This window comes from Aspergillus bombycis (assembly GCF_001792695.1).
Source record: "Aspergillus bombycis strain NRRL26010 chromosome Unknown contig00035, whole genome shotgun sequence".
NCBI lineage: Eukaryota > Fungi > Ascomycota > Eurotiomycetes > Eurotiales > Aspergillaceae > Aspergillus > Aspergillus bombycis.
Genome location: NW_019170037.1, coordinates 248,772 through 276,193, shown reverse-complemented (window position 1 = coordinate 276,193; position 27,422 = coordinate 248,772). Strand labels below are relative to the sequence as shown.

Sequence of the window (27,422 nt, the reverse complement as noted above, 5' to 3'; positions counted from 1 at the left end):
TCTGCGAATAGAAACCATGTCTCCCCGCTGTACCAGTCTGTCTTGGTATGGTCCAAATTAGCGCTGGGCACATCCTTGAACTTGAAAAGTCCAGATTGTCCCCAGTTTCCTCGCTCCATGATCTAAATTCGGTTCGTTAAAATTCTTTTCTACCATTTCCTTTCTTTCTTGCACAGCTGGTCTCTGTGTCAACATTACTAAATCACTATCATCTTCTATTGTCTGTCTTAAAAATTTCTCCTCTGACGTGGTCGTGCAGACACAGCTCCCAACAGTCAACAACTTTGCATTGCATGTTAGCCACAGTGGGCTGTGGCGGAGTACATGCAAATTGTCTGGTCATTCTTTTTAAAAAAAAATTAAAAAAAGAAGAAATTGACCGCTTTTCAGTACTTCGCTATCCTAGATATTATTACATCACATCTCCCCTCGTATAGAAAAGAGGTCACCGAGTTTCTTTTGGCAAAGTTACCTTTGCTCTGCTTTGCTTGCTCTTCTTTTGGTGCTTATTCTGTCCCACCAATAGATCCCCCCACGCAATTAATATCTATTTTTTTCTCTCTCTTTTTACTATATGACGCCTTCAGAAATGCTAACATGGGTTTAATGATTGCTGGCCAATTTTTTCTAATCTCAGTGATATAATTTGAAGGTAGGTAAATCTCGGCTCTCATACTGCACCTAGGTTTAATGCTTACATCGTTGGCGGCTATATTAGAAGCAGTGATCATTATTTAGCCGGGATGATTCCATGGCCATACTGTATTTCACCCACGGTTGGATTATTAGTCTGCGGACTGGAGCTGGAAATTGGACTCAGGTAGCACCATGGCGTCGCACAAGTCTGAGAGCGGTCGAATACCGCGGTTAAAGGACCTTGCCTCCCAGTCGCGGAATGCACCATTGCCTGTTATCAATGCATCGGCGAGAGTTTCTAATTCCTCAATTTCTATATCATCAGCGCTGCACATTACAAGGCCCACCAACATTAAGGCCGGGTCCCACAAGGGGTCATCTTTATCCGACGCCGATTCACGACATCCGGCAGCACCATCGAAGCCGTCTAGAATACTATCCACGCACAATGCTCGCTCGTTGTTGCCTCCGCGAGCAGCTACCCATCCATTGCCTTCAGTAGCTCGTTCTACTCCAAGTGTGTTAAATACCGAGAAAAGACCACCACTACGAGTGAACACTGAGACGCCTTCCAACTCACTGGCTCAACAGCCTATCCGTGGTAAGCCACGGAATGTTCTTCGGAGGAAGGCACCGAGTATTGGGCAACACACTGGGAACAACAAGTCAATTACCGAGGGTATAAAGACAGAAAAGCTAAATGTTATGATCCCAGATACTACCCATCCGGGCCAAGTCATGGGTGGAAGTTCACCACCCGGGCAGAGTCAAGCCGGGTCGACGAAGGAAACAGTTTCACCATACACACCTCAGGATACAGCTGTGGGAAGACGCCCCGAACAGCAAGCTCACGATGTACCAAAGGAGCTTGCAAGTCTACGAACTACTCTCAATACGCAAAACTTACCTCCTCCAACTCCTATATTTGCCTCGGCCAGCAGTCCGTCAACAAGATACTCTGGCTCCCCAGGCATGTGGAGTAGGACGTCAACACCCACATCCTTATCTTCCTATTCACCAGGAATTGTACAACCGGTTAAGGCCGTACCCCGTATCAGACAACCAAGCCCATCCCAAACCAAACTTCCTGTCTCATCGCGGCGGGTGCAACAAACATCACAAGATCATTCAGTCCATCCGAGGGCTATCAAGTCTCCTGGTTCCGTCCCAGAGCCGAGCGCAACTTCTTCCTGTAAAAGCCGAAGCCAGAACTCTGCAGCGGAAGGACTGGTAGTTGATACTTCCACTGTTTCTGGAAGCCTTCCCTCCCGAAAAGTAGCCGCCAAATCTTGTCTCCCGAGAAAGACACGGGAGAAGGCTGATATAGAGTTAGGCTCCTTAAGCCAAGAGAACTCCCAAGCTATTCGATCACCCGAGAGCACTGAAAGTAATGCCACGTACACACCAGCACGGCCGAGTAGAGAAGGAACACATCGGTTGCAGGTGGAACCATCACCTGTGGTCCGAAGTAACCTGTCACCTGATATAGTGACAAGCCACAACAGACAGCCTTCAGTGGAAAGCTCATTCACTTCTGGAGGGCGTCCACTAGGCTCCGTTCAATCAGCGTCGACTTCAGTGGATTCACTACAGTCGAGTTCTGCTCAACTGCCTTATCGTCTATCACCTGAGCTTTCAAGAAAAAGCCCCCGGGCCTCGACAAGAGAAACAAAGGCGCAGGAGATTCCTCATACCCTGACAAGCTCATCCAAGATTCGAAGATTTGGGCTGTTCGCTAAAAAGTCTAAGCCTGAATTGGAAGCACAATCGTCTGAAGGAAGTCGCACGGCTCGCAAAGGTCCGTCTGCGGGAACAGGGCACGAAGGATACGGCAAATACGCACAACGCGGTCGAAGGACAAGCACCACCAGTAGCAGGTCTAGGACAAGGTCTACCAGCACGGTGAGAAGTGCATCTAGATCTATTTCTAGTAAAGGAAGCATGAACAGTCGTCCAGACATGGAACTCGATGATTTCTTGCTTGATCGTCTCGATCCTGTCTTTATCAATGGTGGAGGTTTTGACGATGCGACACTGGTTCGAACACAGAGTGAGCAAAGCTCAAGTGATCTTAGTACAAGCTCCGTCACGAGCCCACCCCAGAATGCCGCAGCCCCAAAGCCCTACGGCTACTCCAGGGAGCCATTGACGTCTTCGACCGATACCATTGGCAAATTCGAGAAGCTTGGTCGAGAAAGTAAGCCAAAAAACAATGTGCTGGTATCCCCTGCATCTATCCACCAGTCAAAGACTCGCAATACTGAGAGCTTAGAGACGCCGATCTCGAGCTCGAATGTCGATTTTGAGAGACCACAAGCCCGTACAATTGGCTCTGGGCAAACCCGCCCAGGTGCTAAGGGTTCACCCAACTCTGTGAAGACAAATGGAGCGACGAGTCAGCCAAATAAGTCACCCAAGAAAGGATTAGGTCTAAAGTGGAATTTTTTCCAGAAAAGCCGCGACACTAAACATGCGAGAAGTGAAACCCCACTCCCACCTCCCCATCGTGTCCAAGCTACGGTATCGCTAGCAGCAGCAGTTCGCCGGCCTATTGCACATTATGCTTTGGTTGATGCTGACTCTGAAGGTTTAGAGGATATTATAAGGAATGTTGAGGATTCACCACCAACCGAGGAAGAAAAGCCCGATACTCCAGTGGAGATTCCAGCGGCCTTGAATATTAGGAAGCCCAGCGAATCTATTTTGCTGCCGTCCCCTCCTAAGTTGAACAGCAAATTCAAGGCTTCTACGAAGGTCTACTTCAATAAGGATCAGATGCCTCCCAGCTCCCCAAGTCTAGTAGAATTCATGGAAGAGCAGCGCCCAACACGCCTCGCCTCGGTCGGTCGGATTCCACGCGTAGTCTCGAGAAGAGACAGGCAGCACCGACCAGCTTTGCAATCCTTCTCAAGGCCATTCAGTATGGCCGATTCTCCTTCGATCGCAGCCCCCGTGGAGACTAAGCTATTTGACTTCTCACCGCCGGGCTTGCCTGCACCAGAGGCTCAAAAAGGGACGTATCATGGGAATCCGTCAAGCTTTGGCTTTGATTTTACCCAACCATTTGGCGACCCCATGAGCCGTAGTGTTTTGGACTTTATTGCTGGACCTTACTCCTCGGATCAATTCTTGACATTCTATCCTAGGAAGGAGTCAACGACGACCATAACAAGCTCAAGTGGCTCTGAGAGCCTAGCAGCAGTCACGGCTGTTATCCCAGAGCCTGAGTCCGCTTTAACCGAAGATGAAGTGTGGGGAGAATATGATGACCTCATTGACCATGTTCTCTCACCTGAAACTGCGAGGCCGCTTTGCCCAGGTGATTCAGAGGCGGATGAGAAGTTTGAACTGGCCGCCATGGCAAGTAGAGCTCTTCAGGCTGAACTTAACGGGCTCTCCGATCGCCAGGCCTTTCCCACAGCTGTCGAGAATCCTGCTGTAGCACTCACTCCGGCATCTCCAACTTCAAGCACCGGGTCTTTCCACCTGAGGCGATCCAAGATTGCCCCAACTCTACACTCGTCACTTGTGCCTTCTAGTCAGCCTTCGTTTAGTGACATAATCGCCTGCTACCACAATGATGAAAGTGTAGAAAATCTGCATGAGGACAATCTGAATAATTTGTCGACTCCATCCTTGTCTATTGAGCAGCAGTCCAGTTTCCTCACATCACCTTCTTTGAATCCCTCGCCAAGCTTCGAAACCTGTCGGCAACGGAATACAATTTTGTTTGATATTGCTGAGCGTGATCGGGAGGGGCCGACAGCGCAAACCAACATCAGATCGGGATCACTCATGACTAGTCGATGGTTGTCCTTCGGAAGGGTTCTATTCAGCCCCGCTCATAATCACATCAAAAATGGAGAGGAAGAGAGGATCCTAGTAGTGGATGGGCTAGGAAACGATGATTGGTCGTTTTACTGTGCTTTGACATATCCTAATGCCGAAGTGTACAACCTGAACGATGCACCGACTCCAACAGGATCCAAACATCCAGACGCCTGGCAGCCGCCATCCAACCACCACACTATCCACCATGCAAGCCTTGAGGATCGGTTCCCGTTTCCTAAACGATACTTCACAGTGACTGTTCTACGCTTCCCCGCAGCATGCTCTGAACATGTACAAGACAATATCATTTCAGAGTGCAAGCGTGTGCTGCGCCCCGGGGGCTACATGGAGATGAGTCTACTTGATCTCGACATGGTGAACATGGGAATTCGCACCCGAAAGGCTGTCAGAAACCTTAAGGAGAGGACCTACTTAACAGACCCCAGTATCAGCCTCAAGCCTTCGAGCGACAGCATACAACGCCTGCTGGGACGACACGGGTTCGACAACCTACGACGCTGTATAGTACGGATTCCAGTGGCAGGGGTGATTGTAAGATCATCAGCCTCGTCCTCATCCACATCATCATCGAATCCGTCCACATTAGCGGTTACAGCCACCTCCGCCACTGTACTGTCACACCCCTCCAATTCATCGATTGGCGCCCAGACAAAAGCCCATAGCAAATCATCCTCCAACGACACCGACCTATCGCTCGGCGACCTCCTTTCAGACCCTTCCCCTTCCCCTTCCAACGACGAATCCATCCGAAAAATCGTCGCCAGAGTCGGTCGCTGGTGGTACACAAGATGCTATGAGATACCAGTCCTGGCGAACGGCGACGCAGGCCTCAGTATCTGGTCCGACAGGAAGGTGCTCCGTGAATGCCAGAAGAGAGGCACCGGGTTCCGCCTCGTAATCGCATATGCACAGAAGCCGAGCGAGAAACGCAGAACAGCAAGCGTTTAGATGATAATGCTTGCTATACATGAAATCTCATGATAAATAACGACAAATTGACGATTTATGAACTACTTTATTCTCATTAATATCCTACGAACTGATATAACGGGGTTTCAATTGTCACGAATATTACTGATAATTTACTACGCATTACCGGCAACGGTCAGAGGAAGACAAAAACAGATTGTTATGATACCTTTTATTTTGGCTTTGTTCTATGTTCTGATTCTCGTTGAGCTACAGACGGTTTACGATCTTCGAAGATTTAACATGTGTGCATATTGTTCTTTTGTCTGAGGACTGTGCGTTATGCTTGCATACCTGGAGGCTGTCTGAACATTTATCATTGATTTGTTTGTCTAACATCTTTACCTCCTGTTTTTTGTTTAATCTTCTTGATGAACCCAAAGCGTTCTGCGTTCCTGTTATTGGTTTGATGTAGCGCTTCTTTTCACTGAACTGCCTGGAGCAGGGATAATAACCATGATAATAGTCAAGCACTGTACAACAATAACCATTTTACCTAGTAAGCGTATATCGAAAACTTGATAAACCACTTATATCATAAAGGACCATTAATTTGAAAGAATGCCTTTTGTAAGGTGGATGCATATACTACTTACTTCCATGTTGCTAACTAATACTATTATTACTGACATCGAGAAATATATGTTTTTTAAGACACAATGCGACGAACACGCATTTAACACCAAATTGACTGCGCAACACATCTACAATCTCGCTGAACATCATCAAAATACACAAAAATGTAAGATAGAGGATAGCCCTACTCCTTTCCATATCTCTCCTTCTCCCAGAACCAATGGTATAAGCTCCTCCACTCGGTCGCTTCATCTTCCACATAATCTCCCACCAACTCTGCCGTCTCGTTCCCTTCCGGCAGGTCTAGTGTTGAGGGAACGGAGCCGCTAGAACTCATTTCAACAGTTATATTTCCTGCGTTGTGATCAAGAACGCTGGCATCTGTATCCTTGACTTTCTCAACGAGGTCGCGGGCACCTTCTCGGGCAGCTTCGGCCCATTCCTCCGCTTGCTGGCGGGCTCGTTCGATCAACTCATCCGGTGTAGGGTATCGCCGAGAAGCGATGAGGAGAAGATAGTAGCTCTGTACAATGATGGAGTATACTGCGTCCTTTGCGAGCATGGTGAACCCGTGGGAGAAGAAGCCTTTGAGTACTTCGCCTGGTAGGCCTGCGTAGAGAGCTTGGATGCCTTCCGTACGAGCTATACTAACCACATTGGAAATGATAGGTGGTATCAATGACAGTCCATCGTCGGAGTCGTCTTTCTCCCCATTATGAGTTGAAGGGGTGGTGCTCGAGCCGGTGACTTGGGCTCGAGTCTTAGCCATTGAGATCGGATATGTGATTGACGATGCCGCTGACTTGCTGATGGCAGCTAACAGGAAGGTAGCAGCCGCCGACGGTTTTCCGCGCTTCTCCCGGGGGAAAAGGCTATATTTCAAGAACTCATTTAAGAAGAACGTAATGGATGGATTCAGCGTAAGGATAAGAGAAGCCGAATAACCCGACCAGAACCCTTTGATCCCCTTCTCAGATCGAATCTGAGCAGCTATATCTCTAGTACTAGACGAAGACTTAGATGTCTGCTTTCGCGCCACGATATTAGCCAACGGCGTCGTGAACAGCTTGGCGAACGCGCCCGCCAAAACACCGACGGCTAGTTCATCAAATATAGGTAGGACGACATGCTTCCCGCCTTTCCGGGCGGGACCATACCGGGCATTAATCCTCCGCTGTCTAAAGAACCCGTATGCTAGGAAGAACAGGAACGAGTCGGCTACGGTTTTGACTGTGTCTTGGGCAAGACCAGTGTACAAGCTTCCGAGTCCTTCTTTGGCGTAGATCTTGCGTACTGCGTCAAGAATATCGGTGTATTCTTCCTGGTCTTCTTCATTACTGTCCTCCGTATCTTTGTCTTGACCTTCCGTCTTCTCCTCTTCACCCTTCCCTTCAATCTTCGTCGTCTTTTTGGGGTTGCGTTGGCTTTGTGTTTGCAGTCGGGCAATGATAAGACTCAACGGGTACGTAGCGACATTGGATATAGCCGCTCCAACAGCACCAGCTACTGCATTTCCGAGAGCTGGAAGAGCTGGGCCACGGAGGGCGGCTGTTTTCCAGTCTTTGTTCGGGCGGGGTTCTTCATATCGCTGGTAAAGGGAGTAGGTATCCTGTAGCTCAATGGCGACGGTGTTAGAAAATAGGATTCCGTGAGAAGTAAGCAACGACGGCGACAACATACCAGCTCGGGGTTATATGACACCCCGTACTCGGGCATTTTGTACAGCGAAAATTGCAGTGTTAGGGAAGGCTGTCAAAGTGGGGAATTATGCGGAGTACATGTAAAGGTCGATGATAGTGCTCAAGCTGTGGATTGTGGGATCAGAATTGAATATAGGGCGGCTGAGTATGGGCTCATATCGAATAGATATGAAGTAGAAATGAATAGAATTCGTTATCATGCAATGTCCAGATGATTAGTATGCAGAGGTCTTCTCGTTCGACATCGGCCGAGGTTCAAAAGCCCTGGATTGGGGATAACGTCATGCTCACGTGTGGCCCGTGCATGCAACGGTCGCGGCATGTGATCCTCTTCAGGTACTACTTTCTGTCTACGAGATCTGATTCAAAAGGAAATGTTACTAGGTAGTTGGATTGTTATTTCAATGAGTCTACCAAAAGTTCAACCCATTGCTCCCTCCAAACGAAGCCGTACCAAACCCGACAGATACCATCCTTCTGAACAAAAAAGAAACCCGACCGTCCCAAAACCCCGTACCCAGTGGTAATCATGATTCAGATTCCGTAAAAAAAAAATTAACAAGTATCACACCATAAAGCGCTCAGCACCTCCGTCCATTTGAGCCAGCGAGAATCGATCGTGTGACGACAGCTGCCATTACACGTTGGACGAGGAACAAAACAAAAAGGACTCGAAGGCGAGGAATTTAGCCACCGAAACCGTACAGAGTGCGGCCTTGGCGCTTGAGGGCGTAGACCACGTCCAGCGAGGTGACGGTCTTACGTTTGGCGTGCTCAGTGTAGGTAACGGCATCACGAATGACAGACTCGAGGAAGGACTTGAGAACACCACGGGTCTCCTCATATATCATGGCAGAGATACGCTTGACACCACCACGGCGAGCGAGACGACGGATGGCGGGCTTGGTGATACCCTGGATGTTGTCACGCAAGATCTTGCGGTGACGCTTGGCGCCACCTTTGCCGAGACCCTTGCCGCCTTTGCCGCCTAAATTGGATGGATGTCAGTAAGAGTTAATAACAGATGGGGGGAGTAGAGTAGGCTAGGGAGTGTCCACAGGTAGGATGTTGGATCCAAGGCAATAAATGCCTCAGGCTACCACATGACATCACGTGCCATCAGGCGTGCATCATCAACTTGGATACCGACGACGCTGAGGGAGTCTTCGAAAACCAAGGGAGAACGACAGGAAAGTACTTACGTCCAGACATGTTGTTTAAAGTTCAAGATGAAAGAAAAGAGATAAAAATCGATGAGATATAGATGGAAATGGTGAGTTGTAGGATGATAACACGCGACGCGTTGCGGGCCAGTTGCTGAAATCAGAGATTGCGAGGAAAAGGGAAAAGAGCGTCAGGAAAGGCTTTCTAAGGAGAGGGGCTATAGCTTATATAGCTTTTTCGGGCGGGCGGCAAGGGAAAGGGTGATTTCGCCCTAGAATTTCACACAGGGTTAATGACTAATCGTAGGAGGATGCCCTGGCACAGTCAAAAGCAATGCAGTGTGTTGATTGGCGGGTAGCGGGGGTGAAAAAGGGCGTTATGAACGACCGCTTTCAAGCCCGTGTTTTTGGGCGTTCGTTGTTTTGGCGCATTACCTGCTGGAACGTGGGGGGGGAAGCGGGCGCCTATCACGTGACGATAACGTCGGATATCTCAACCCCATCAAATGCGATGTTTTTTCAGAATAGCTTATACCCATGATTCTCCACGAAAGGCAAGGCAAAGCAATTATTATATGTATGTAACACTCGGAGAAATGCTTGAAAGTTTCAATTTATTACACCTACGACTTTCTGGTGATAAAGAAAACCCACTATTCATACCTGACATTCTCCTTGCGGGTCGCCTACATACCGACTCCAGTGAGGACGCGCCACCGCCAACAGTTACCAAACCATGTGTACAACTTCAACCCGCAAGGTGGACTGTTTGGTCATGTTACGTTGAATTAGCCTGGTAACACCCACTGCAAGGTCAGAGAGCTTCGGAAGTACTATTCGCAAGATATCATCGAAGCCTTGTAGCTCATGTCAAAATTATTCTTTAATCTGACTGTAAACCTGTATTGTATCTGTCATACATCCTTCCGCTATCACATATCATACCAAGACGCCTTTAGAAAAGGAAAGAAAAAGGAACTCTGGAGGGGAGTTGGACGAAAATGTGCGATCAAACTCCGTACAACGCTCAAGTTGAATAAATGATAATTAACAATATGCTAAATGCAATCAACTTCTTTTAACGACATCCTCGTGTGGGTGCCTTATCATAGGAAACGCTCTCAGTGAATGCTGCCGACCAATGGATTACTAGAGACACATAACTTCATGATCATGATGAGAAAAAATAAGACAAGGATAAAAATAAAAACTGACACATCGGCGAGAGCATACAAATCGAGGTACCAACACCATGTGATGATGACTTTTATGCCCCTTCAGTGGGAAAAGCTGGCGCAAGAAGTGGGAACCCGCGGTTTATTACCATCGCAAAGGCCATGCTTCGAGCTTCAACACCATGAAAAGGGCACAACCATAATAAAGATAAAAGAGGTATCACAAAGGTCACATTAAGGGTTGCAATAGAAATGACACATCTCATACTGCACGATACAGCGTAAGTATCAACATCGGAGAGAAGATGATCAATCAATCTCGTATCTGATGGATGGAGGTAGTATGTTGTTGGATATTAGTAGATGTTATCTTAGATGACGAAACGTCCAACTCGTCATACGCGTAAGACCGAATATAATTCGTCATTAAGGTGCAGATTCATTCATCCTTGAATAACTGCTGGTCTTTGTGTTTCCTTGAGGAAACTGCTTTGCATGGGCTCGATATATGGATAACTGTGTGGGGTGGGTGAAGAATTGCGGGAGCTGCCACCAGTAGCTGCGTCCATCTTGGGAGACGCTGTTGGTGAGGACTGAGAGGAAGACTTATCCAAGCTTGATATGGGGCGAGTGCTGGGGGAAGGGTTCGAGGAGCCGAAGAAGCAATATCGGTCAACAAGCTCCTTATATACGGAGGACTCTCGATGAGGCTTGCTTGACAATAAAGAGGACGGCTTCGATTGTTCAGTCTGAGGTTGGCTTCTTGGCTGTGAATGACTATTGCCCAGAGGCCGGTCGACAATCGCCCCTCTTCCCCTAACAGGGCTGTACTTTTCAGCCCCTGGTGGGGAAACTTCAGACTTTGCCCGAGCGGTGAGCGTGGTCCGGTCATGTGCTGACTTTGTGCGCATCGCAGCATTCAAAGATGTTTCGAAGTCATAACGACTACCAAATATCTGGGAAGACTGTCTGTCACGACGCACAGGAGCCACCGTATCGTCATCATGTGATTTAACTCCATACGCAGGCCGATATTTAGTACCTCGTGTGTTGCGGTCAAAGGAAAGATAGTCGTTCATACTCGAAAAGTCATCGAAAGACGGAGACTTTCCTTGGTTGTTGGCGCTAGAGCCGGCAAAGGTCTTGCTCCGAGGAAGGGGAGCGCGAGACACTGTGATCGGCTTGACAGGCAGACCATGAGAATCGGGCTTCGATGTAGGAATCTTAAGAAAGGTAACCTGATAATTCATTGTCCGGTTGTTATCCCAGAATTCCTGTCCATCGACGTAATAACGAACGCAAAGGAACATGGTCTTCTTTTCTAGGTTTGCCTGCTCGTCCAGCTTGATACTGAAGCAAAATCGGTCATATCCATCATTAATCTGCTTACGGCGAACATCGTCACTGTATTCTGCAATAACCTCAGAGATCGTCTTCCAATGATCGAATGTGAAACGAGCTGCGACATGTTTGTGGAAGGCTAGATTAGCAACTGCCACCACACCAACCAAGGTGTTCTTGTCCGACGACAGAAACAGACGTTCAAGCCGAACTCGTTGATGCGCTCGGGTTGAAACATCTCTAGGGAAGTTTGGGAGTCTAATATCCCATTCAAAGGAAGTCATGTCCGGCTGATCCTTGTTGAACGGAAAGCCGCCTTCAGATTCATAATCGTCTACTGGAGATCCGCCAGCACTCACAGCCTGGGGCTTATCCAACTGCAAAAAGTGCCTGATGTGCTCTAGCTGGGCATCAAAGTGAACGGCCTTAGCGTATGTTGGTGTCCCAGGCATGCTCGACGGGCGTCGTCGCGCTGAAGGCGGACGGAGAGCCGGTCTAACGAGTTCCCCCGACTTCTTACGCACCATGGGTTGTTTCGCCCGCGGGTCGTCATCTCCATCGCTTTCATCGGGGGAGCTCGTCACTGCCTCCTCTTGCTTTAGATCAATGGCGTGCTCTGTTATTGAGCGTGAATGGGAAATTTTGCGCGCTTCCTTAGAAAGAGGTGGATGAGACTGCTTCTTAGTAGGATTAGTTGTCTGTGTTACGCTGGACGATGGCTTCCTCTCTTGGGTTTCTCGCTCCGGAGAGGAAACACGCCTCTGCTCGATAGACCTCACAGCTACCTCCAACTCCTGCAGGCGAAGCCCCTCCTTGTGACCGTACGTGGATTCTTCATCACTAGAGTTTTGGGCAGACTCTGGAGGAGAGATCATTGCCCCAGGAGGGATAAAAGCGTCACTTCGTGGAGGTGGAGATTGCCTGATGGTAGCATGAGAATCTATCGTCTGCTTGGACTTCCGCACATTCTCTGGGGCTGAGAATGTAAATGATTTGCTAGTGGATGGGCTTCTGCGGTGTCTGCGCACATAGGCCGTGGAAGAGTAAGACCGAGACAGGCGTGGTCGTCCGCCGGCGGGTCAACCAAGGTAGGTGACGTGGGACAGGACTGAGACTCCGGCTCAATGTTCTCAATATGCTGCGCGAAAGGCGAAGACTTGAGCGGTGCAGTATATGGCATCCGGCCGGATTTGTGCGATGAAACACAAGGAGCGATCTAATTGAGCAACAGGGAAACTTTGGCTTCTCTTAAAGTTGCAGATATTAAGAGACGAGGATCTTATACAAGCTGGCCCCGTCAATACGATCTTTTGGATGCGTTAGTACAGTGCGTGGTAGTGGAAAGCAATGCTGAGGCATGAGGTTGAAGCTGAGCACAAGGGTGGCAACAGGTTTACATATAGCCAAGTCGTACAGAAACAGTGAATTGAAATCAAGAGAGAACTGTTGTGTTCAAGAAAGATTGGCACACGACCAGGAGGGAAAATGCGAAAGAAATGTTGAATAAAAAACCACAAGAAGGAGCGTTGGACATCAGTCCCGTACTCGGGAAATAGAGGCGAGGGCGGACGTATCACAACACCCCATCACTCCCTGTGGTGATACAAAAGGAATCGCAAAGAACGGGATTCGAGAAAATCACCGACGCAACAATCGCTGTGGCATGATAAGGGGAATGGTGCCATAGAAGGAGATTGCATCACGATTCGATGAACATATGTGCACATACCTTGAAAGCTCGACATCTAGTGAGATGAAACAAAGAAAAAAAAAGAAAATGTAAGATAATCCCAGTGAAGCAATCGAGTTTCAAGTTTAAGGAAAAGGGAAGGGAAAACAAGGATGAGATTGGGGAATTAGTAAGACTCAACCCGGACGTTGAAAGAGACAGATGGGATGATCAATCATGGAGGGAGAAAGGAAATATATGGGAGATGTGGAGATGATGATGAGAGAGGAGAATGGGGACCGGAGACGGAGCCGCAGTACACAATATATCAAGGCAATGAGATGATCGTTGATAAGAAACCTAATGACCGGAGAATTTTGGATTTTTCGACTGTTACTGTTCCTAATATTCAAGAGGGGCGAAAACGAAATTAAGTTGAGACAGACGGGGAGGATTTTTTCTTTTTCTTTTTCTTTTTCTTTTTCTTTTTCTTTTTCTTTTTCTTTTATCTTTCCTTCGAATTAATATTCCATGCCGATTTCTTCTCTTCTATGTTTAAGTGGTTTTTTTTTTAAAAAATTTTTTTTTTTCATCATTTTTTTTATTATCAACCCCTTGATGGCAAAAAATGATATTCAATCGATTACTCAAGCAATCCACTTTTTAGTGCTTTCTTTTCCCTTTTTTTTCAATTTTCAATTTTTAGTGTTATTCTTACTTTTCCACCATGACCATTACTATACATGGCGATAAGTTTGTGGCCTAAGGCTAAAGGTTTGCCGCCGTACCCGGAAACCGGCCAAAACCAATGGATAACGACAAGACGAGGAGGTGGTATTAGCGGTAATACAACAACTTAAAATAGGCGATCGAACGGTCTGGGACAGTGGGACGATCCCCCAACAGACCAGTCAGTGCGTTCCGACCCAGTGGGTCGAAGGGTAGAGCTCCAGGTAAATGGAGGGTACCGGACGGTCAGGTTATAGTTCCAGATTCTCACGACATTTGATTTGCCCCCCACGATCTCCTGTCGGCCAGACCGCCGTCTAATATTCCTTTAGTCACAGTTTCACGGTGGCTTGCTCTGTGGCAAATCCTTAAGGGATCTAATCGGAAGTATATCTACTTCATACATTCTATAATACTTATACATCCACCCACTGAATTATTTGAGAATACTTTTACCCGCCATCCCCGATATCGCATTGTCTTTTCCACGGTGGCATTTGGCAAACCCTTGCGATCGGGTGCCGTATGTGCTGATGATGCATGTCGGTCTATCTGTCTGCCAGTATGTGCATGTGGTTGTCAATAGGAAGGGCAGGTGATCTTCAAGGCTGCATCTCCGGAATGAATAGGGCCTTCTCAATGGCGGAGACTGAATGTGTGTATGCATCTCTAATATGCAGGTATATTTACGTACGATGAGTAGTACTTAGCACCTTGACAAAATCCATCGGTCTGCATGTCTCCGAGGAGGTCGGACGTCCACTAGTGTCACTGCCCAGGAATGTCCTAAATCAAGGAATACGTGGCTCCCTGCAGGTCTAGTTTGTAAATGATGTCGCGATACATATCCGATTCACCTGGTTGAATTCTTAATCCTCTTCTACTGTACATCATAATGGGAGGTATTTGCCCTTCTTCCTTGATCTTGGGGTGCCCCTAACTTGAGGTGGGGTTTACACTTCTCTAATACATGTTCCACTGATAAGGAATAACGGTAAAAAGGGTTACCACCCTGGTTAATGCTGTCTTGCTGTTTGCGGCGGTGGCGGGTCAATTTCTGGTTGGGACCAAAGTATTTAGCAGTATATGGGGCCTGACGTGCGATACAACTTACCCTCAATTTTAGTCACCGCACCCTAAAGTAAGTCAGTGTCCTATCAGTTCTCCACCCCCCCTCTTTAGCCTGCATTCTCCAGAACCCAATTTAGCGCCGGTATCGTTTTCAGGAGCGACCAATGAAACCTGCGCATGTTCACTCGCGATGGCCCTCAACGGTCTAGATAGAGGCGATGGTCTGAGGCTAGGAGAATATTGTTACTTTACCTATATTAGGACTGTGATTGTTCCCCTTGCTTTGACGCACTAGTCAGTAGTAGAGACATATCCCCCATGAATGTTATGCAGATGCAGTCTCGAATCTCCTGACGTACAGCATGTAAACCAATTATCGCGCACTCTGGTGATGGTAAAATTGAACCTCTTTTTGCCTTTTGCGACACTCGGTGTGTTACTTTTGGTCCAATTGCTGTCATTACACCTTAATTTGACGGGAAGGACTGAATCAGTCCTCCTGGAGTTGGCACCCACTCGATTAAGGTACATAACGTAGTCGACTAATTCAAGTTCAGTCTTAAACCTTGATTCTCTTGACAAAATCGACTAGGAGACTAGCGTCGTCCTCCCAACAAGTTATTTCCTTGGAACGTGCAATCATGACATCAGATCTTCTTCCCACAAGGATTTGATTCCGAGCTCAGTCCCTCTCCCTTTGTAGTACTTCCTTTTCCTCTTGTCTTTTTTTTGTTTTATTTTTTTTTCTTTAAATTTTCCCTTTCTTCACTCACTTTCGACTGACGTCCGTGCATACTGTACACAAGAAAGATTTCTTCCTTGAACAAGCCACCGAACTCCATGCGGTCCGGTCTTGGCATGACTCCCAGATAGGCATTTTACTGGTCGGAAGAGCCCCTAATTGCCGTTCACGGCATATACAATAGACGGGAGCTATTGGCGCACAACTGGGTGTATTGATACTGATATGAAATTAAGTCTTCTACTCATGCACGTACTACTAGTATATACCTAGTGGTCAGTCGTAGAGTACTCTAGATGGAGGAGATACTAGTATACTACCAACATTCGAAGTATACCTAGGAAGGAATTTGTTCGCTAATTTCTTTGTCTAAGAATTCTTATATCCACTGCCTTATCATTGGGTCTGTGTAACGTTGGATTGCATGCATCCTTTCGGTACCCACTTTCTTCCATCTAGACCTCTGCCCCATTCCATTGGCATCCCAAGGTACCTACTATCAACACTGGTACAGAGTATATAGCTTCGCTACCCCTGGGCCTACATCGGTCGCGACCTAAAATCTCATCCTAAGCTCACTGTGCGCCGTCTGTGCACATAAATCATAATATATTTGCTTTCTAATTGCATAGCGACTAATGTTTCACAGCAATGGATGAATCCTATAGTCCAGGTTTCACAGCAGTGCTCCTCACCAACCTTTGCTAGGGTAGTCGAATTTTAATTGTCGCTGGCGTCGCGGATATCTCGAGTAATTAATATATACTCAAACCCTATCAATAATAGTTTTATAGACGTCGGGAAAATATCTTAGGTAACATTGGTCTCCGACTCGGCAGCGGATTGGCCCTTGAGACTCAGGTTTCCTTCCGAACTCCCGATACCGATCGTCTGCGCAATTAGCAGTGACAACATTGCAGACGAGAGAGTGCCCAAGTGACCACGATGGAACCCATGATCGGCTGGCTTATCTACACTATGAAAGATGTCCTCGAAATTCGGTACACTTTTGACCGTCTATCGCGCAAACTGAGGAAATTCAAACAAGTTTGATGTGACCAATTTCGCTTCCCCTGACTGGACGCACCGCCACGCGAAGAAAACTTACATAAATAAAGAGTAATAATGTTAACAAATTTACACAATATCATGTCGCAGGAATTTAGATTTTTATGAACTGCTTGTTTGGAAATCACACTTCATGAACTCGAATAAATCTGAACATTCCGTTTCGATCAACACCCTGTCGTTCAAAGCGCTACTGACCGGCCCCATTTCTACTAGTCTACTTTGACCTCTAACGAGTACGACTCATTAGTTCGTACGCCGTCTCCATGCGGTCCGTCACCGGGGACTTGGGGCCCGAGCGGGTAATCGGCGACGATTTATCAAAATTTTGCACGCTCGCCCTTTGATCGACAGATACGGCTGTGTTCCAGACCCGTCTTTCCGGAAGTCTGTCTCCCGTATTGCCCAAACATTATATGGGCCGTTAGAGTTTTCTTGTCTGTTGCCATCAACAACTACTAGGAAAACTAGAGCGCGGCGGTGAGAATTCTTTTCTGTAATGCGCACGTCCTTCCTGGAGAGTTTTAACCCTGCATCCTCCTTGTTCAACTCGACGGTCTTAGGATCACGTCCGAAGCACGCGATCGCATCCTTTACTATCTAGTCCTTAGCGGTAAGCATGTTGCGGATGGATCGATGTATGTAGAGTCAATCCCCCACGCATTGAGCGGAGGGGTTTCTAGCACTGTCGGGACAGCGATAGGTTCCGAACTCAAGGTGGAGCGCTCTCTCATGCTTGGGTCGAAATGCCCCGTGGGGATTGTTGATAAGGGATTCACTGCGGAGCGTATGCTGACAAACCTCCTTATCACCCAGCTCAATATCAAACCGACTTGACTCTCAGCCTTGAAGCAATCACAAAGTAGACGATAAGAATAATCTTCCGATCGTTGCTCCCGACAGCTTCTAACCAGGCGACGGCTTCGGTGTGGCATTGACCTTTTGTGACAGCAATATCACCAAGCCCCACCCAAAACACTCTATACAATTCGCAATCGATGGTCTCGATCGGTCTTGACCTTGCCATGAGGGTTGCGACCATCCATGCGGAGACGCATCACCTTCGAGGGAAAGCTATCTACCAACGTTCTTAGTCTCTAACCTTGCCAAAATAAAAGGTCTGCAATGGGAAAGGTCACTGGCTGCTCACAATTCCTGTCGTCGAACAGTGAATGAGGGGGAAATAGCGCATATCTTCACCGGAAGAACCCGTGTTGTAGAAAAGTGTATCTAAAGATAAACGAAGGGTAGAATCTACTAATGTATACCTTAGGGCTCAGACGTCCGTGCAAGCTCACCAATCAACCAACCATCGGCCACGGTACCCAGAGCTGGCGTAACGGCCCCATTTAGTGAAGTTAAAGCTTGCTCCAAAGTGCGGCCCTAAATGCACTAAAGCCTACTACGAGTACGTATGTCTACGCATAGACAGCGCTAGGGTCTCAGATAGGCGCCAAAGCCTTAGCATCCGGGTTTAGAAATCTACGGCTATCCGTGTCGGGTTATGAACCCGTAGCTCGCTTTCGCCTATTGAAACAATAACGCCGACTATCTGGTTTCCGAAGGCCGCTATAGGAGCAAGTAGCATAGTACATACTAAATAAGCCGGTGTTGGTTGGGATGCATGAAGTACTATGAAGTTATAGCGGCAGGCCCCACCAGGAATTGCCTCTCAATGCTTTATGCTGCGTTCTAAATTTCTGATCATGTAACCCTAACTAATTAACCAGCCACGTCGAACAAACCTATGCTCATAGCAAGACCTTTATCCCAATATTAATCCCACTACATATTCAGTTAATAACAAACAAACACCGCCCAGACAGCAACAGCTCACATGAACTCTTATCTTCAGAGCATCTCCTCACTTCCCGCCCGATAGACAGCGCGGTCCCCCGATTCCTATTAGCCCGGACCTCCAAAGGCCGTGCCTGCCACTGGACCGGGGGTGTAGCTCGCACGGACGTTATCTGACTCTGGGTCAAAAGTAGCTGCGGTGAGCAAGGTAGGTAGGTATGTACGTGGGCAGAACAGCTGATGAGACAACGGGGATCCGAGCGTTGAATCCCCTCTCCATCGTATCCCCCTTAGTGTGCATTCCCCTCCTTTCAATGTATGCGATGCAATATCAACATTATCGCCAATACCCTGCACTTCTATACCCCGGTAGGTCAAAGTTCCTCCTGGTAAACAATGCATCGCACACGTATGCGCCAAATACATCAGAACCACTTCCAATTCCAAATCCCCTCATCAGCCTGGCTCCCTGAAACTACTAGTAGTTGTCACAAACACAGCCGCGCGGGGTAACAGCTTACATGCTCAGAATCATCGCCATTATCATCATAAGTATTATCATTGTAGCCTACAATATACCCTAGAACTGAGTAAGCTCAAGTCGCGACTGCCAACTCATCAATCCAGTTCCCCGCTTTGGGAAGCTTTGTCCTTTGCCCCAGGACTGTACCCCATACCCCATACCCGTCGTTTGCCGATTAGTACGAAACTCCTTTTTTGCTTTATGCTCTGCAGCAGCTGGGTGGAGAAGGGCTGTTTGGGAAGTTCTCTGCGATAGGTTGGTTAGCTTGCGGGGTAGATTATTTGCTGTAGGTAGCTGGAGAGGAGTTGCGGATGAAGGTTTTGGTAGGGTTTGATTTGTGCTTGTCGATGGCCTGATATGGTAGAGTCACCATGATAGGAGAGTACTTGTGGTTCTGGACTTCTTGGGTAGAGAGACCTTGTCATGGTGTGCTCTGAGGAATACGAGGTATCACTGTGTGAATAGTCTCAAACCTTGGAACATCGTTTTCTCGCGTGCTTAATGAATTAACGGTCCAGTCCTTTGAATCTTTCCTTGAGATTTACATTTCACGAGGATTGACTTTAACCATAGAAACTTAAAGCTCTACGAAGCCATAGCAGTTAACCTATTCGTCGGATCGGAGATATCGCTATCGAAATGGATAGACGTGATTCTCTCGAGAACAGGGTAAACTTGGCATGGCCGCGCTACCCAGATGCTCAATGATAAGCCTTCATTCTATTGTTTCACGCTCTATCTATGCTTGACAGGGGCAATTATGGTATAGATAACTTAGTTCGTTGCTCTGATTGTGCTTTCTGGATCCGAGAATAACGATTATATATTCAATAGGTTCGTTGACCTCCGATCGAATTTCGCCTATACTCTCAAAAAACTCGAGCTCGAACCCTACAATGAACCCACCTACCGAGAGACTGCGAGACGTTACATTGTCTAATTCGTGTTTGAACTGACCGTGCGTGCATTTGAATCAACAGCCAGCATGGACGGGAGCAGACCAAATCTCTTACATCAGTGATTAATCTAGGGTCATTGCGGTCAATATGGAAGAATATCGGGTACATTCTCCTCTTGCAGCACACGGTATCGGATGGTTGATAAAATCCTGGACATTGGTATCCGCTCCAGCATCAATTGGGTTCTGTGCCCCTAGATTGCTTTTTGTTTCCGATACGGAATACTGATTGGTCATCCTTACGAGAGATTCACCTCAGATATGGATCGCCTGCTTCATCAGGCTTGCGATTAGAGGTTCCCTCATGGCTCGCCAATGGAAACTTGGAAAATATATTTACGCAGTGTCTAGCAGTGACTTTTCCAGTCGAAGCACGCACGAAGGCAGCCGAACCTGGAAACAATGAGATCTCCCCCCCTGCCTACCTACCATGCTTATAAGTTAACTACAACTCACTCATTTCCCGTCCGTGACCATGCGGACTGGTGCGCTACAATTAGGGGCCCTAAATAGGGGATGTTACTCTAAATCTGAGAGACTGGGTGATATCCTCTAGAATGGCCGTTCTTTGTTTCACATTGGGAGCTGGCTGTACAGTCTGTTTCTAAACTAGCCAATCGAGTAGTAGTCAACCCGGTGAGAATATCCCCGACAGGGTGAGTCGCGTCCCAGTTAAGAATTGTCACGCTGTGTTCATTACTGAAGTAGTTGGTATCATGCGTTCCGACTTTCCTCATATTGAGCTGCCTAGTAACAAGTTTTGTTTTGCACACTTGCAATTTTCCAGACTGTTGTAAGAACATTCCTGTTACTGGAGGTTTCACAAATTTCGGCGCAGTTTCTTCCCCTTGTTTCCGTCTTTCCGCAAGTCTTCTTTTGTAGGTCTCGGTGAATAAATTCGTCCTGTCAAAGTCATGGTGCCTTCACCCCTTGCTTGATCAAGATTATTGAGGATCCGCCCAAATGGTGTCTCGCGGCCGTTATCGCCGATTGACGTTGCTGTCAGCAATTCTAATAATATCTCTTGGCCTCTTGGCCTTTTCTAGTCATCATCGCCATGTGCCAGCCGTGACCTCGTTGAAAGAGCGATACCCTTTGCTTTGGAAACACGTGTATACCTTTGAAGGACACGGTGGAGGTAAGCGATACATTACACATCCTGCACATTTGCCTTCGTTCCACCAATGGATGATTTCGTCGCATTATGTTAACTATCACTGAATCGATATGCTATAGTGTGGTATATCCCGACAAATTGGGTGCAGCTAAATCCCCAACCTCGAACTATTATCGAAGCCGCGCAGTTGGTAATCCAAGCGACTGCCGTTGGTGGAGCACGCCGTTTCATGCCCCATTCACTAATTCCATTGATCGTCCATCAGACATGGGGTCACCGGCAAATCAATACTTGGCCAGAGGATTTGCGGCAAAGTGTTGAACAATGGCTACAGTTTGTGGCCGAGGATGAAGTGGCATATTTCCTTTGGGAAGATGAGGGCATAGCAGAGTTTATCAATCACTTTACGCCTGAATCCCAGGAGCACTATGCATCGCTGCCATCAATGGTTGAGAAAACAGACTACTTTCGTATCCTAGTCGCTACATATGTTGGCGGGATCGTAAGTCCTACTATAACCAGGCCAAATCAAACCCCATCCGACTTGCAACTGACAAGCGGTTAGTATGGAGATCTCGATACTGTGCCACTCAAGTCACCTGCTCGGTGGATCACCTCACAGGATGTTCTGCCATGGACGGACCTCGAGACTAGATCCGTCTATAACTCTACGAAGCCTGTCAGGGCAATTTTCGGCATTGAAGCTGATTGCCTGCCTGCTGACCGCACATGCTGGCGTATGGGCTATCCGTATTCAATTCAGCTAACTCAGTGGTCGTTCGCCTCGACCCGTGACCATCCTATTCTACACCGATATCTTGAAAACCTCGCTCACCAATTGCAGAAACTTGCAAATCTCTACGGGGGTAATCTACAAACATCAGCCGCTCGTGCCGAGCTACAGGCTCTTGATCCTTTGACTTTAACGGGTCCAGAGGCCATCACTTACGCTGCTCAAGGATGGCTCAATGTCTCAGCTGGGTTGAGGTGGAATGCGCTAACTGGTTTACAAGATGGCGGGAAGGCCAAGCTAGTCGACGATGTGTTGATACTCCCCATTACTAGTTTCAGGTAAGTCCCTGACAGAAGAAAAGGTAAACAAGAGCTTTATTAACAAAACAATTGCAGTCCTGGTAGAGGAAAGTACGGCAACATGGGCTCTAAACCCATCACAGATCCCACAGCACTAGTGCACCATCACGGCCAAGGGTCATGGAAGAAATTCAACCTTGTCGCCGAGGTTGGTAAAATCTGTCGCACAGCCTTTGGACTCTGTGAGAGTTGGTCAAAGATGCAGAGCACAACGTGAGACAGGCTTCCCACCATTCTTTGTTCTTCCTCCCTTCGGCTTGTCTGGGGGTTCTGGTCCATGCACCCAACTTGGATCAGTTTCAGGAATCTGAGTAATCTGTTACAATGTCATATAACTCATGTAGTTCTAAGGGCTGTGCAAGGCCCAGAAAGTCCACTTTATGTCTATGGGATGCTAACTAATATAATACTCATACTGGGACCATCTGATCATAGCCTAGAGGCAAGATTCCGGGATCTTTCCACCTCCAACTTGGTGAGGCGTGTATGAACATAGGGCTTTTCGATGTATCTAGTCCTCTGAAGTTGTAAACTATTCGACAGTGCTGACCCAAATCGACTCTCCTTTCTCTAGATAAAATGAATTTACCTGGGCCTTATCCATGCGAAGCATGCACGATATTCCTTAATTGGTTATCCTAAACTAAGTTACATCTGCGTGATCACGTACATGGCTCTATTACCAGCGTGCATCTTGAAAACAAAACATGTATCAAGGCCGTAAAAGAAAGTAGCCTTTCGATATTAGCAGCATTTTGTATAAGAATTATCCTGACCAAGCCACATGCCCGTGTAATTTTGATTGGATGATCTGTTACATCGATCGTTGCCTTGGATGTTCGGCCCCCACTGTTGGACGCCTGAACAGGTAGCATTGCAAATATCACTAAACAAAAGCTCACCCAGCTAGATCTCTAACAGGAACTACTCCTTTGTCCCTAGCCACTATAACATCCTTAACCCCAACCTCAAATTACATCACATGAGGTAGAATACAACCCCCAAACCCCTCCCAATCTTAAACCCATTACTAACGCGGCCTCGAATTAGTCCAACCAAGCGTCTGGATTACATTACATAGGCGTGACCGGATTAGGGCCGCGCAAAATGTTAGATTGGCTGAAGACACTGTTTACCAAAAAGGAAGAGTCGACCGCGCCCTTGCGAAGAGCGAAGAGGGCAACTAAACGCGCGAGTAAGGCGCGGACGAAACGACGGTTCGAGCTTGAAGAGAAACTCAGACGTAGAAGAATGGGAGATGGAAAAATTCCCTTTTTTATCGGTTCTGTGATACCCGTTCTATGGGGCACGCCGGGACAGAGTGTTGAGAAGCAGCATGATCAGAATACTGTTGTGAGGTAGAATCAAATCAACTAAATTTCTATACTCGAGACTTGAGCCGGCCAGAATAGAATTTATGACAATATCCTGAGAACTTTAACAATTCAAATAAATATAGAGGAAACTGCCGTACTACTTGGTGGTAGACCAAGATCTAATTGACAAGTAGCATGACATTCAAAAGATAGGATAGAAATTACTGAGAGCCTGGTAGGATAGAGAGAGCGGCCCCGGGCAGGGCTAGTTTGGAAACAGTTGATTATTTACACTATTAATACATTATCCTCTAACTAATACAGTTCCATCATTCATATTTCGGTGATAAGTGCTTAATCGCACTATCTATTTCACAGGTGGTTCAGCACTCATGAGTGCTCCAAACGCAGGCTGCAGTATCCAGACACAGAACCTTCCAAGACTTAAAGAACGGGTGGGTCTGCTTGCTACTCTATGTATGTGTGAGCACGTGATTGATTTACAGTTGATTGTATCGTCATGTATGCTAACCTGAAGATAGCCCTTCCTACAGAAAAGAGGAGGGCGAGATAACGATAAGCCGTTGTTAGTAGTTACTATTCTTGTGGCTCTTCAGAAATCAGAACCTGAAGCTAAGTGGAACCACTAGTGGTCCATTTTTAACTCGAGCCGAAAAGGCCGATCCCGTGGGACAATCAGCCTTGAGACTAACCCAACCAAACCTCCGGCTGTTTACTCCGTCCCTCATACACCTTGCTTCTGTCGACGTTGGCTTCATCTCTCCATGTCAAATGAATCACCTACCGGGGGTCCTGGTTTAGGGGACCTTGAGAAAGAACTGGTCTGCTCGGTATGTGCTTTCTACCTACTTTCACTTTTCCTCTCTTTCTGTGGCTCGATTTTCGATTAGGCTGAAGACCGTGGGGAGTCCCAGTCATCGCTCGCCCGCTCTCATCAACTCCTCTTTGTGTAGATCGGGTATTTTGGAATGATAAATGATAGAAATAACCGAAGATATAGTCGCTGTGTACTGTTGCTGACCGCCCATTTCATTTAGATCTGCACAGAACTACTCTACCAACCCCTCACCCTCCTTGACTGTCTCCATACCTTCTGCGGCTCTTGCCTGAAAGAATGGTTCTCTGTCCAAGCTTCACGCCACCGGTCATCCTCTTCCCCGCGATTCACTTGCCCATCATGCCGCGCCGTCGTTCGCGAAACAAGGCCGAATGCCACAGTGACTACGTTGTTGGACATGGTACTCACTGCGAACCCTGATCGTGCCAGGCCTGAGGCAGAGAAGGAGGAGATCGCGCAAAGATATAAACCTGGCCAATCTATCTTCCCTACTGCTGCTTCGCCGGAGAACAGCACTGGTGAGTCGGGTGATGAGGATCGGAGGTTAATGGAGGAGGTCCGTGAACTGAGTCTGCGTGAGAGTGGACCACGAACAACGGAGCATCGATCGGCACGATCATCAAGAACTCGTCGAGGTGAAAGTGCTGATGGCGATAGGCGAAGAGAAGATGGCCGAGCTCGACAGCAACGAGAAGAGGGGCGCGCTACGCGACATCACACTCGGACTGCATTGTCCGATCATTCAGAACGCACGAGACAGATAGAGCACCAGTCAAGTCTTCGATCGTTGCTGAGCTTGTCGGATACCGAAACCATGCAAGAAGAAATCTTGCGTCAAATTCTGGAAGAAGGGTTGTTGGATGATATCGATATGGACAATCTCGGACCCGCGCAGGAAGAGGAGCTTAGTGAACGCATTGCCGATGCTTATAGACGGAGGCATAGACTGCGTTCGCGATCACAGCAGAGGAATGGTACGCAGGAAGAGGCGCATGCCTCAAGTCGCCCTCGGGCACGATCGCAATCAGTGCAGAGATCCCATCCCGCTTCTGGTTCTCGAGGTTCACCAGCGCACCCTCCAGTGTCAAGGCCGTACTTACTTGAACCTCTCGTGCAACGCCCCAGTAGCTCTGGCCATCAGCGACGTTTATCTGATCAAGGTGGCGGTCGGAGAGTATCTCCTATTCCTGTTAACTCCGCTTCGTCGTCGGAGGTCAACCTGAGGCCTGCAGCAAGGTCGTCTAGCGACATGATTGCCGACCGCCCTCGGGGCTCCCAAGCTGTCCGTGTCAGAGCGGCTGATTCAGCTCCACGAACACGTCGAGCTACAGCTTCTGAGCAATCTATTCCTAATATATGGGTGGCAGGTGGCAATGATCGGGAGCTACGGCGACAGAGACCAACCAGACAGTCTATCGACTCTCCTACGTCAGTTTCTTCATTGGTGCGCAGCCCTCGAACTGCTTCTTTCGCGTTACGCTCGGAACAGAACCTTGCAAACTCGCCTACAACTACTTCTCTCACGCCTGAGATGAACAGTCCTGCCAGGCCAGACGGGCGCTCGAGGCCCTCATCCTCCAGATCTAACGCTCCTCAAGCGACAACCTATTATATTGAACTGTCTATCTCGTGCGATCGATGCGGAAGGACAAATATCCAGTATGAACTTCACAAAAAGTGCCGGTCATGCAAGGATGGTGACTACCATATATGCCTACGGTGCTACCGGCTTGGGCGTGGCTGTCTAGACTGGCCTGGCTTTGGTGTATCTGCAAAGGCAGATCTCGACAAAATTCATGCTTCTTCTAATGGTCTTGCCACGCCTTCACAGGAACCACAACATATCCTATTGTCTCTAAAGTATAACCGGCCGTCCGACGCAGCCCGTCGAACCACACGGGATGGAAGAGAGGTTACCAATGAGCACCCCGCCCGACGACTGCAAACCGGACTCTTCTGCGACATATGTCAGTCATCAGCAGATACGTGCTTCTGGAAATGCAATCAGTGCAATGAAGGCGACTGGGGTTTCTGTAACAAATGTGTCAATGAAGGAAAATGCTGTACGCATGCCCTTCTACCAATATGCCGTGTAACGCCAGATAGCCCCTTGACTCCCCCGATACCAGCGTTTCCAGGCGATGCAGCGAATGGTTCGGCTGCTCCTCTTGCCGGAGCCGAAACACTGAAAGTACTTTCTTTCTCCACAAATTGTGACATTTGCGCCAACCAAATCCCAACTTCCACTCTTCGTTTCCACTGTCTCCAATGCAACGAGGGTGATTATGATATTTGTGCAAACTGCTATCTTAAGCTGGTGGCCACGGGAAAGATCCGTAAAGAGAATGGACACAACGGCTGGCGGCGCTGCTTGAAAGGCCATCGGATGGTGGTAGTTGGATTTGAAGATCATGAAGAGGGCCAGAAGCGGGTCATCGTTCATGACCTGGTGGGCGGTCGTGCTTTGAAAGACGAACACCTTCAGCCTTCCTCCCCTCCGGCTTCTCCTTCCTTAACACGCACCTTTGTGGCAAGCTCTGGTGTTGTCCCATCCCCTGAACTCGGCACTGGCGACTGGAGTTGGAAAGAGGGAGCGGAGCGGCGCAAAAAAGCATCTCGCATCCGTGCCCCATGGTCTAGTACCATCGGTGACCGTACTAACTCATACTCTGAACCTTCCACGCCCACTACCCCAATACAGAATGCATCGTCTTCACGTCGCTTCCCACCCGATGGCGGCGTTGGTCTCGTTGTTCACGCCCTATGGCCGTGGTATCCTGAGAATGGTGTCAAAGACGAGCTGATGTTTCCACGTGGCGCGGAGATTACCGAGGCCGAGAATATCAATGATGATTGGTATTGGGGGTGTTATGCTGGATCAACTGGGTTGTTTCCAGGGACACATGTTTTTATTGTTGGGGAGATCGCCTAGCCCCTTTTAACAACATCTAACTCCCATGATGAAAGCAATGATGACTTACGATTGATGTATACATAGATGATGACGTTGAGATGATCTGACGGGTGGAATGTACGTACTGCATCATTATGCGGAATATTAGTGGTGGT

The 27,422-nt window shown here is 47.8% G+C and overlaps 6 protein-coding genes across 6 annotated transcripts; 3 read left to right on the top strand and 3 right to left on the bottom strand.

Annotated features, from left to right (window-relative positions):
* Positions 1 to 828: 828 nt before the first annotated feature.
* Positions 829 to 5,436, top strand: ABOM_005728 (uncharacterized protein; the record flags this gene model as incomplete). The annotated part of the gene is made up of 1 exon (XM_022532857.1): positions 829 to 5,436. One exon carries the CDS (start codon positions 829 to 831, stop codon positions 5,434 to 5,436), a length of 4,608 nt encoding a protein of 1,535 aa, XP_022389778.1.
* A 781-nt stretch (positions 5,437 to 6,217) lies between these two features.
* ABOM_005727 (putative mitochondrial carrier protein) lies at positions 6,218 to 7,749 on the bottom strand (the record flags this gene model as incomplete). The annotated part of the gene is made up of 2 exons (XM_022532856.1): positions 6,218 to 7,642; positions 7,714 to 7,749. The coding sequence occupies 2 exons, from the start codon at positions 7,747 to 7,749 to the stop codon at positions 6,218 to 6,220; spliced, it is 1,461 nt and encodes a 486-aa protein (XP_022389785.1).
* Positions 7,750 to 8,419: 670 nt separating this feature from the next.
* On the bottom strand, positions 8,420 to 8,945 carry ABOM_005726 (histone H4; the record flags this gene model as incomplete). Its single annotated transcript, XM_022532855.1, has 2 exons — positions 8,420 to 8,721; positions 8,936 to 8,945. 2 exons carry the CDS (start codon positions 8,943 to 8,945, stop codon positions 8,420 to 8,422), a joined length of 312 nt encoding a protein of 103 aa, XP_022389786.1.
* A 1,569-nt stretch (positions 8,946 to 10,514) lies between these two features.
* Positions 10,515 to 12,592, bottom strand: ABOM_005725 (protein phosphatase regulator GAC1; the record flags this gene model as incomplete). The annotated part of the gene is made up of 2 exons (XM_022532854.1): positions 10,515 to 12,333; positions 12,441 to 12,592. 2 exons carry the CDS (start codon positions 12,590 to 12,592, stop codon positions 10,515 to 10,517), a joined length of 1,971 nt encoding a protein of 656 aa, XP_022389783.1.
* An 8,723-nt stretch (positions 12,593 to 21,315) lies between these two features.
* Positions 21,316 to 22,395, top strand: ABOM_005724 (glycosyl transferase; the record flags this gene model as incomplete). The annotated part of the gene is made up of 3 exons (XM_022532853.1): positions 21,316 to 21,588; positions 21,652 to 22,157; positions 22,215 to 22,395. The coding sequence occupies 3 exons, from the start codon at positions 21,316 to 21,318 to the stop codon at positions 22,393 to 22,395; spliced, it is 960 nt and encodes a 319-aa protein (XP_022389784.1).
* Positions 22,396 to 24,750: 2,355 nt separating this feature from the next.
* ABOM_005723 (SH3 domain protein) lies at positions 24,751 to 27,285 on the top strand (the record flags this gene model as incomplete). The annotated part of the gene is made up of 1 exon (XM_022532852.1): positions 24,751 to 27,285. One exon carries the CDS (start codon positions 24,751 to 24,753, stop codon positions 27,283 to 27,285), a length of 2,535 nt encoding a protein of 844 aa, XP_022389781.1.
* Positions 27,286 to 27,422: the final 137 nt, after the last annotated feature.